An 11590-nucleotide genomic window follows, 5' to 3' on the forward strand; every position below is an offset into this window, starting at 1 on the left:
ACGCCCTCCGCAAGCAGCATGTTGTCCAGGCGCATCAGCTGCGGGTCTGTGGGCTCCTCTTCCTGGGCCCCCCGGATGCTCAAAACTGCAGGGAGACACAGGAGGGAAGCGTGTTAATAGGGACCCGCTGGAGAAAGTCAAACTAGAGAAAAGCAATTGTGTCCTCTGGCTCCGTAAGTCCCCAAATTCCTTGCGACGTGGCGTCTGAGGGACAGGCCAGGGGCCGGGGAACAGGAAGAGGGGACGGAGCACGAGGAGAGGTTGGATTCAACACGGATCACGCCCCACTCCGCCAGGTCCCTGGAACCGTCAGTTCACGGGGGCAGGGGACAGATGAGCGGTACCGGGGGACGGGGCTGGCATCCCCTGGGGACACAGGGTCATCTGGAGAGACGAAGAGACCTTGAGACGCTGGTGGCGATGGCCGCGCACAGTGTGAACGCACTTAATGCCACCGAACCGCACCCTTCCAGACAGTTCGGAGTCCATCTGTTGCATGTTTCACCGCAATAAAGAAATTCCGCAGTGGAAATTCCAGAAGTACAAACATCAACGGTAACAGAACGCAATGTTTGCTTTCACCCCCAAACTGCCAAAGCTGAATTCACGGAAAAGCACCTCCTTCTTCGCGTCTCAGTTTAGATCTGTCTTTACGATCTAAAGACTTCGTGACCGTTGCCGAGACCCGACACTGACCAGTCTCATGATGACTCCTGGGCTCGACGACGCGGCCAAGAGAAAAGAGCAAGGTCGTCTCGATGGTGAGGACGTCCCCTACCAGGCCCCCCGGAGAGGTGTCCCCGCCCCTCAGACGCCACCAGCGCCCGGCAGCGCCCCTCACCCTGACAGCCCCTCCCTCCGCCAGCCAACCAGCTACGGGTGCAGGAGGAGAGGCAAAGAGCCAGGCGCCCGGTGACCAAGGTGCTGGCCCCCGTTCCTCTGGGACGGGGCAGGTGACCTCGGACATGCCGAGGCCACCACCCCCACGCGCCCAGCATTCACCCCGTGGACGTCCCCTCTCAGCTTCTCCCTCACCCCACTTCCCCTTTCAAACGGCCAGTGGGAAGCATGAAGCACCCACACCAGCCCTGCGCACCTACACGTCAAACTGGCTTTAAATAGAATGAGGAAGGGCGTTTCTGAGGCTGGGCAACGCTGACTGGATGCCCCGCGAGCCCTGCCCCACTGGGTTTTGGGGCTCACGGGGCGTAAAGCCCTCGTCTATGTTGCCTCTTTTTACCCTCAGGTATGAAGGATCCATTTAATTGAGGGCAAAAAAGAAAAGAAAAAACATAGCAAAAGTGATAGCATTTCATTTAGATTTTATCATTTTATAAATCCTACGAACATTTTGTAAAAAGAAAAATTAGGATCAACTAAAATTTAATATAATTGGTTTCTAACTGTGGACAGTAAGAGACAGGAATGATAAAAACACCATGTACCTTACCCTAAATGTTGCTTACTCAAATTATTATGAAAATAAGAAATTTCAGAGTATGTATCTGAACCAAGACAAAAAAATCGTACATATAGAGAGACAGCTTCAGCTTGCACTTTTACACAGAAGGTTCCGGTTCTCATGGTCTGGGGCGGAGCGCGTGGGCACACGGGGGCGCGGGCGGGCCCAGCACGGCGCTGCACGCACACACCTGCACCCCGCCGTAAAGGCAGGCGTGGGACTCGGACACGGAGACTGTTCTGCTGGTCGGTTAGGAAAAATCCCCCCGACATTCAGTAAATGAACGCAAAGGGCGACATGTCTGAGCAGAGCTGAGGCCGCCTATGCACTCACTGCTGGAAGGCAGCGGGCCGGTGGGTAGGAGACAAAATGATTATTTAAAAGCTCCTTTTTATCTCTGCGGCGCCATGCAAGACTCAAATGAGCCTTTCTCCGGGACACCGGACATGTAACACTCATCCCCCAAGATCCAATTTCACCCAGCGGAGCTGTTACCTAATCCACGAGCCATCACATCTGATCAGGATCCCGTGTCCCTGACGGCCCCCCGCCCCCCGCCTCCGGGCTCCCCGGCCCCACAGCCTGTGCAGACGCAGGCTGTCAAGGCCCAGGCGCCTGTCCGAGCCAGCGCAGAGGCCTTCGGCAGTCACGTCTGCACACTTCCCCCAGCTAACGTGTTGTCCCTGTCCACGGAGGGGTCCCCGGGCATGAGATTTAGCACTTTTGGTGATAATTTTTAAAGGAGGAGTCTCACAAATCTCCCCCCTCCTGTAGAGACGGAGACCCGTCAAGGCAGGTAAGCGATTTCTATAGAAATTGTCACACGCCCTTTAAGAAGCATCTGATGTCACCTCCACCCTGCTGCCATCGCTGGCCCTGGAGTTAATTCTTTGGTAGAACTCTCAAGATAAGTGGGCTGTCACAGCACGGATGGAGCAGCTCTCACGCCGACCTCCCGCTGCTCTTTATTTTTCCTCACACAAGGAGAAAAGCACTCCAAACCCAAAGGCACGTTCAAGGTCCTCGGCAGGAGAGCTGGTGCCCGAGGTTTTGTCCTTGCCTGAGCCTGACAGGGGTCGGGAGCAGCCCCGACAAGGCCCACTAGAGGGCACTGTTTCTTCACTGAGGACGGGTGGGCTGGGAGCCCCGCCTGGATTCACTCCCACAGGTGGGGCAGGCGGCGGGGCGGAGGCCAGCCTGGCAGAGAGGGGTGTCCAGATGTGGACAGCAGTCCAGGGACCCAATGCTGGGTGGACAGAAAGAGATGACGCAGACAGACAGACAGGTGTTCTGGAGAGGGAGTGGGTGGTCGTGCCCTCCCACTGGCCAATCTCTGCTCGATGTGAAGGCGCATGGCTTCACCTCCACTCAGGTGTCCCACTGCCCACGAGCTAGTCTTTGTGACACACGGCCAAGTGAGCTGGAAGGTGGAGCTCTCCTGGCCTCACCCCCAAGACTGCTCTGCCGTGTCTCCCCATCGTCAGAACTTAGGGCAGAAGTCCAGGACAGAAATACAGTGCCCTTGCCCCCTGAAATGTCAGTTCCTCCTTTGATTCACTCACAGAAGACCCGCACACACTGAGTTGCATCACACTCCAAACGCCCCTCGCAGACAATGGCAGATTCTGGAGGCAAAGCGAAGGGGCCATGGCCAAGGCCAGACACTCCATCCTCGATGACGGCACGAAGGCTCCGACTCACCAGCGGAAGCTCTGAGCGGGTGAAATCAGCTTTGAGTGTGAACGCACACACGCGACCGGATCAAAGTTATCAGCTTGCGGCTTAGGGGAGTGTGTCCTGATGTCCGTCACCCCTAATTCTCAACACCCCCGTCTGTCTGATGGAGAAGCTCTTGTGTGTGTGTTCAAAGACTTTGCCCATCAAGCAAATGGAGACCTCTGCGCTGAGTGGGCCTGGGACAGCCTTGTCAGATCGAAGTCCAAGTTCATGGACTCGTCATTGAGAGCAGGCCTTGGACTCCCACGCTGCCTGTCTCTGTGCCCTTTAAGCTCAGGGGCCCAAAGGACCCGGATCTAGGGCCTGTTAGAGCCCGGCCAGGGGTTAGATGTGAAGGCAGACGCCTTTCAGGCCTTCTCACTTCCTTCTCGGCTAGCTGAGCAGGAAGACCACGCTAGGGCTCGAGGGGCTGGCCAGCCAACAGCAAGTTTTGAGATTCCTTGAGTGTTTCATCCCACGAGTGTCTGTGGAGCGGTCCCTCTGGGGCGCCGAGTTTCAGACCAAAACGTGGTCCTGCTCGATGCTCCATCTGCGCGTTCGGGCAGCGGCGCAATGCTCTGGCTTGTGTGCGAGGTCCCCGGACGGGCCTGGCGTGGGTTCCTGGCCTACGTTTCTGGGTTTTCTACAGAGAAACACACCGACTTCTGTCATCCCTTTTCCCGGGCTGGGCTTCGGCGTCTGGTCACGAGTGTTCTCTGCTTCTCAGGAGATGCTCGGGCACGGATCCCGTTCCCACGTCCCCCGCTTGGCACACTGGCCCCCCGCGGGGCAGCTGGCAGAGACTAGGCCCCTGTGCCGGGCAGAAGGCGGCTGCCGGGTGAGGGGCTTTGGGCCTCAACGGCTCAAGCCTGCACTGCTGCTCCGAGAAGCCTCTGCCTGAAGCGAAGCCGGTCGGAGGTGTGACTTCACGCCGACCTTGGCCGGCCCGCATGCCTGGAGGTGGGAGGGGGCGGAAGGCCCCGTGAGGACCGGGGCCGGGCAATGAGCTGTGGCCTGCACGTGGTGGCCCGCGGTCTGAGAAACGGTTCCGCACCAGGCTGGGCGTCAGCAGCACGAGGACGAAGAGCCGCAGTGTGTGTGCGGCGCCTCTCCCGGTGGCGGGAGCTCTCTGCGGGTGCCCACGGGGAAGCAAGAGGGACCCCCCGGCACGGTCTCGCCCTCAGGGGGACGCGTCCTGGGGCTCGGGGTCCCGGTGAGGCCCCGGCCCGCTGCCTCCTTCACTGCAGGGGCTCATTCTCGGGCTTTCTCTCCCAGCGGGTGGTCTGGCGTCCCAGCTGTGAGCGAGCACCCAGGGCCCACCCTGCTGGCCCCACGGCACGCAGGAGACGCCTCCGTGTGGCCTCGCCCCTCCGCACGCAGTGTCCTTACCACCCGACAGTCGATAATATCAGCACCACCATAATTCTTATTAAGGGCTAAATCGGGTTATTTTTATAAAAGCACGTGTCAGTGCTTGGTGAACGGGTAGGTTTTCAATTGTTGGTTAAATCTAAATCAATTCCACTGATAAAGGTCCCTTTGGGAAGAATAAGCAAGCAAGACAGATGTGGAGTTAAGAGTTTTGTTTCTGTCCGTTAGGGCCAGCGGCAGGGGAGGAGCCGGGACAGGCGGGCGAGTGTGCAGGCGAGTGTGCAGGCGTGCACACTCACGCAGGCGTGCACACTCACGCAGGCGCGCCCCGGCCCACGCCCTCACAGGCCAGGGCGCCGACCCCTGGCCGAGAGCATCAGATCCCTCTCCCCTCTCCCTCCTGCCGTCCCTTCCCCGACACGCTCCTCCCAAGCACACGGCGAGTCCCGCTTCCTCCGGAGGCCGGGACGTGCCCCTGCCACGGAGCCCGGGCCTGCGCGTGCCGGTCCCCCCGACCCGGCGGAGCCCACGCAGGAAGCCGCCGGGCCCTGGAAGGCTGACAGGCCCTCGGGAAGCCCTGCGCCCGGCGGCAGTCCCACCTGCTGTCCGACGAGCCAGCCTGGCAGTCGTCGCTAATGGCTGCTTTCAAATTCCCATTAGAAAAATAAATAAATTATAACCGGAAGAGACTGAAGACTTGATTCAAATCGAGGTCTGAGCAAGCGTGTTTCGGTTTCGGCTTCTGGGTGGGGTTCAGGCCTCAGGGCGGCCCCTCTGCCGGGCGCTGAGAAGCCACACGCTCAGCACACCCGGGCACTCGGGGGTGGCGGCTACGTCTGTCCCACATGCGGGCTCACCTCCCTGACGTCACGCCATGCATGAGGGCTGAGAGGTGCTCCCGGCTCCTGGCGACAAGCAGGATTTTTTGCCCATGTCTACAAACTCAGTCACAGCCTTCCGAACGATTCCATCAGAACTCGGATTGAAACGAAGAGCATTTTTGTGCCCACAAGAATTGTGCGGTGTTTGAAAGCCACAGAATGACTCAAAGGCGGGGTCCCCAGCACAGTGTGGCGATGGCATGTGCGGGGTCCCCGCTGATGATCTCGGGTGAGCTCGCTCCACGACTGTTTCCGATTCCGCGATCATGGACGGCAGACGGGACCGTCGCTGGCACGCACCCCCCCGTCCCCCGCCGCATGGGGGTGTACGGCTCTGCCCATGTGCCCCGCCGACAGGTGTGCAGACCAGGACGGCCGGAGGAAGGCTGCGCACGGCAAACGGCGACCCGCCGGCTCAGACGCGGGGCCTGCGTGGAGAGCTGAGGTATTCCAGCTCGCTCCACCCCGCCCCCCTCTCTGACACGGGCATCACTTCTCTCTCCATCGGAGCCGCAATTCCCGTCAGTCCGTAAGCGGCGGGAAGCTGAGTGCGGGGAAGAAGCACCCGTGTTTGTTTTTCTTGAACGAAGCCAGAAGAAAGGGCTCGCCGAGTGCCACGCCGATCGCCACCGCTGTAACTACCTCGGGCAACGACGGGATCGCGTTATGTAAATGTGCACTTCAACTCTGCTGACATTTATCCTGATACGTGAGATACGGCGGCACACGTGTGTCTCTCTACGTGGGACCGGGGAGGGCGGACAGCCGGGGCGGGGCCAGGCAGGGAGTGAAGGAAAAGGCCGATCTGCTGGTTTCCTCCAACGCAGCCCTCTCCACGGCCCTGATTCGACGTGACTCATAACCACTGGGAGGAAAGACGCTTTTCTGCTTCCTTTGCAGCTAGATATGGGCCACGTGTCCGGTGACAAAATTCTGGTTGGTGACAAATGAGCAGACGTAGGATAGAACACTCCTAGGAATGTCTTTCAAAAGAAGGGGTGTCTTCCTCGTCCCCCTCTCCTTTCATTCTGCTAGCTGGAAAGTGAATGTGATGACTGGGGCTCTGGCAGCCACCCTGGATCGTGAGTTGGCCTGGGGAATGGAAGCCACACGAGGGAGAGAAACCGGACAGTTCTCAGACCCTAGACACCAGCCCAGACGGCTGCCTTTGGACTACAGCTGAGTAACAGAGAAATGAACTTGTACTTTGTTTAGGCCAAGTTATTTTATGGTTTTTGTTTTGTTTGTTTTTGGCACCTTAAACAACCAAAGCTAATACAAGCTGTAGGAAAGAGAGAAGGAAGGAAGGAAGGAAGGAAGGAGGGAGGGAGAAGGAAAGGGAATTCTGAAAACCAGGGACTTCATGGTGGTTAGTGTTACAAAGGAGATTGGGAAGAGGCGGATTTATAGCTAGAGGCGAGTCACAGGAAAACCTGAGCAGCCACTGGGGACGATCTCTTCCTGCAAAAAGAAGTCTGGGACAGATAGAAAGATACTTGGTCATTACAGGGCCCTCTTGTGAGTACTGGGCGGGCAATTAGCAGAGGTGGCAGCAGATCCGGGACGTCTGGGCTGAGGGCGCAGGGCTGCTGGGTGGCCGCGTGCAGCCCAGGCCCAGAAAGACGGGGGACAGCGAGGAAACCAGCCGGGCGCAGGCTGTGATGGCGGAGGCAGCGAGGAGGGGGCTGTGCCTGGGTCTGAGGAAGGCCAAGCAGGCCAACTGCCACCCCGGAGGCCAACTGTCACCCCGGAGGCGAACTGTCACTCCGGAGGCGAACTGTCACCCCGGAAGCCAACTGCCACCCCGGAGGCCAACACAGGAGCAGGAGCTGTGTGTGAGAGAACGGTGGCTTCACGGGGGGAAGCGGACAGACAGACAGAGCTCTCCAAAAGACGCAGCAGTGAGATGGACGTGTGCTCGCCACAAGGCCTCTGCCCGTGATGCTAACATGACGAACCGTGTTGACACTCATTTCCTCAGTCCCGTGGAGGCCGCCACCGGCCACTCACACACACAGACGCCCACATGTGCTGGCGCGGGGGGCCCACAGCCAGGGCCAGGTGCTCCCGTCCGCCTGTCTGCCTCACCCTCCCGCTGCCGAATGCGACAGCCCCTCATAGGACTGAACCCCATAGGAGACGATACGAAGCATCAGGTCTGCTCTGCAGCGGGGGGCCGGGACCCCAGGCTGCGGCGGCACCCAGCATGCCAACGTCACAGCGGCCGGCAGTCATCACAAGTGCCCCTCCTCCTCCACGGATCCGTGGACGGCGAGGGCTCTGCCTGCGGCACCCAAGCCACAGGCTGCAGCCCAGGCCGGAGCTGGGCCGAGCGGAGAGATCAGGTGGCTTCGAGGCTTGTGGCTCTGGAGAAACCTCTCTGACCTGAGACACAATCCCCGGGCCTGCGGCTGGACGCTCAGTCCGCGGCGGACGAGCTGACCACGCTCCACTCTGTCCTACCCGCTCCGTCCCTCACTCAGCCTGCGAGACAGCACACCGCGAGGGCGGCCACTCGCCCAAGGGACGCGCAGTCCGTGATCTCGAACGGGGTCCTGGGACAGAAGCCTCAGGCTCCCCGATCCCTATCTGGCCCCTTCCGTGACCAGAGGAGAAAAGCGTGGACCAAGCCGCTGGCTCAGAGCCTGAAAGGCCGCGGGAGTCGGGCTCCACGCGGTGCTGACGCCACACACACCGCCCACACACACGCGGGGCAGGAAGTCACCGCGGAGTGTCACGGGCTGATCCGATGGAGCCGCCCTCTTCTAGTGCGGAGAAGGGCGAGCAGGCTCGAATGACAGCCGCGAAGTGTCATCAGGCAAAGGACCCTGTCCGCTCCCGCTGGGCTGGGGTGGCTGACGCCATGCGGGGCACTGGCGGGGCGCGGCAGGAGACGCGTGTGACGGCCACCGCGCTGGGGGACGGCCACCGTGCACGTGTGTGTTCCGGGAGACAGGCTCACAGCCGGCGCCCGCCACCTCCCTATGCGCCTGTGTCCTGGGACAGTCTCGAAGTCACTGCAGCCAAACAGACCTTCAGGTCCGTGAGAAACATAAGGCCCCCAAATCAAGCCAGGTGACATCCTTCCTCAGCCGGCCGCAGCAGAGGCCTCAGGGCCCACAGCCTCCACCCACAGTGACGGCCGCAGCCTGGTGGGCGCAACGCCGTGAGGCCCCAGGGACCAGATCACATGGGGCCCACAAAGGACTGTCCCCGACTTCAGGTATCCGAACGTGAATTTAAGAAACCCGCCTCGCCTCGAAGATGCCACACCGGCCCTCATGACACGCCGGCGAACCGTCCTCGCTCGGCGGACCCCGCGAGAGGAGACGCCACGCCTTCCTGCGAAGCTCCCCAGATGACCCCGTGTCCTGCCACCTCTGAGGGACTGTGTGCCCTCGACGTCACCTTCGCTCCTGAGGAGGCCTCCGTCCTTCACCCCGTTCATATCTCCGAGTGGCATAACCTTCCGGGAAACCCCCTCCACGACGTCACTGCTGGTTCCCGAGCCCGCGGCCCCCGGCCCGGAGGGGGACCCGCCACGCCAACCCCACGGGGGCACCGCCCACCGTCCCCACCCGTAACTGCGGAGGCCCAACGCCCTTAGCGGCGTTGCAGGCGACAGCAGGAACCCCCTCCGACGTGTGTGGGGCGCAGCTCAGGGCTCTGCGGCGATGCCCTGGACACTGTCCTGCCCCTCACCGTCTCGTTTAAGACGCGAACCTCCTGGAGCGAGCCCGCCCCTGACGGCAGCGTGGGGAGCCCTGGGCGCCAGCCTTAACCGCCTGGCGGTCCCCGGCAGGGACACCTGACACCGAGACCGTCACGTCCTAAACGACTGTGGAGCGCGTGGGACCAGCGTTCGGAGCCGAAGAGACCGCGGGGCAGGCAGTGCCCCCGAGTGGCACGCGCAGCGCGGTGAGTCCCCCGGCCCATCCCTCGGGGCACGCCACAGGCCGAGGCAGGAGGCGGGGACGGGTCGTGTGCAGGACGACTGTGTGTGATGAGCTGTGCCGGGAAGGACAGCGTTCCGATCCCCGGGCCCCCGGGCACTGGAGAGCCTTTGAGAGACCGCACGATTCATTCCGAAGGGCAACCAGAGTAACCCCAGGGTTCGAAACTGGGCCACCAGCACGCGGGGGCTGAGGGCCACTGCTCTAGCGGGACGAAGCCGCCAAGTGCGGGGGGAGCCGAGCTCCGTCGAGCATTTCCTTGGGGAGGAGCTGAGCTGAGCTGAGTTTTGAGGGTCGGGGGACAGTTCAGGGCTGGATGCCGGAACTGGATGGGGTCACATTTGAGAAGTCAGACGCCAGGACGAAGCATCTCGCCCGGCCTGAGTCAGCAGGCACCGCTGGCCCGTCTGATGCCAAGTGCAGCCGGCTCTGCTCAGCCGGCTCTGCTCAGCCGGCCGGCCCTCCCACTGGCCCGTCAGACTTCATTCGGGGCCTCGCTTCATGCTAACAGCTCTGCCCAGAAGAGTGTGCAGGGCTGCCACACGGCGCACACCGGAGCAGAGGGTGGGCAGGGGAGGGGAGTGGGCGGCGCTGGCCACGGCCCAAGCCACAAGTCCAGGGGCTTGACGTGTGATCCTGCAAACAGCTTTGTCCCCGAGTGAGTTGGCACCACCTGCAAAATGGGCCACTGCCATTTCTTCCGGACCCGTCATGGGTTTGACACACGCACTCTGCAAAGCTGCTGGAATTTACTGTCCTAGCTGACCTCTTGCACGGCCCCATCGAACGAGCACACTTCGAGAGTGGCTCGTCAGATGGGTAAACGGCGTCGTGCCTTGGGCTGGGATTTACGAGGTCTGAAAGGATTTAGACCACATGCTCTTTTAAACATGGACTTAAAAAGAAAGGGCGTTGCCAAACCCCAGGCTGTGATGGCAGAGACCTTGGCCTAGTGAACCTGGGCTAGACCGTGTGGGGAAGCGGGGTGCGGTTAGCATGGGCTGTGTGCGCCCGCCCGCCCCCCGCACTTCCGCTCCGTGGCCAAAATGGATCGCGTAGCTGACCTCGGGTAAGTGAGACCAGGTGCCGTCACGAGAGAGGGTGACACCGGGCTGCCTCGGTGCCGGGGATCAGAGGGGTTTTTCCATTCTTGGGCCGGGGCCCAAACTTGGACCAGGCCCTGCCCCCACCCCCATCCCACCTCGCTGCTCAGAGCTCGGGTTTCTGCCCTCCCCACGCCCCTCCCGCGGCCCAGCCCCCCGCCTGGAGGCCCAGCCTGAGCCCCCAGACAGCCCGGCAGGGGCAGAGGGTAATTTTTCAGCTCTAATGGCGGCTGTTAACGACGCCTCGCCCTGCCCTACTGATGGCCCAACTTTCGGCTTTTTCTCTGATTGCCCGTGAGTTACACTGTGTCACATGAGCTGTGTTTAACAGAGGTGTAATAAATGCCAAAGAAGAAATATTACCCCGAATAAAAAACAGTTTGTCCCGTGTGGCCGGGGCCCCATGACCCGTAACAGCGGTGCCCGCTCCGGCCTCCGGCGCAACTTGCACGTGCATTCTTTTTTCTTTAAGGGTCTCTCGGGGCTTGAAAAAGCTGTTTAAGAGGAAAGGCAGAACGAGCACAGCAGTTGTCAAGTGCAAGGGGTTCTGCTTCCCAGACGGGCGAGCGCCCGGTGCACAGCACACGGGCCACAGACGCCAGCAGGCAAGGCCGCTAACTCCCGAATGCCCGTCTTCCAGAAACGCGGCCTCGGCCTCATGGGTGGCTCAGAACATCGGCTTTGTCTGCCCGGAGACAGAGATGGAGGAAGGGAAGGCTGGACACGACCACTCCTGCTAACACACATGCACACGCGCACACACATACATACACGCACACGCACACACACGCACACACACAGACGCACACAGACACACACACGCACAGACACGCACACAGACAAACATACATGCACAGACACACACAGATGCACACACAGACACACGCACACAGACACACACACGCAGACACGCACACAGATGCACACGCACACACACAGGCACACGCACACACACAGATGCACACACAGACACACACACGCACAGACACGCACACAGATGCACACGTACACACAGACACACGTGCACAGACACACGCACACAGATGCACACGCACACACATGCACACACATGCACACACAGACACGTGCACACAGATGCACACG

The 11590-nt window shown here is 60.8% G+C and overlaps 1 protein-coding gene across 1 annotated transcript in view; it reads right to left on the reverse strand.

Annotated features, from left to right (window-relative positions):
- PBX1 (PBX homeobox 1) overlaps positions 1 to 11590 on the reverse strand; it is a 219103-nt gene that overhangs the window by 37759 nt on the left and 169754 nt on the right. The window contains exon 3 of the mRNA XM_025044014.1: positions 3 to 85. Coding sequence (XP_024899782.1) covers positions 3 to 85 — 83 coding nt within the window. The remainder of the gene's footprint in view (positions 1 to 2; positions 86 to 11590) is intronic.

This window comes from Pteropus alecto, unplaced genomic scaffold (assembly GCF_000325575.1).
Source record: "Pteropus alecto unplaced genomic scaffold, ASM32557v1 scaffold101, whole genome shotgun sequence".
NCBI lineage: Eukaryota > Metazoa > Chordata > Mammalia > Chiroptera > Pteropodidae > Pteropus > Pteropus alecto.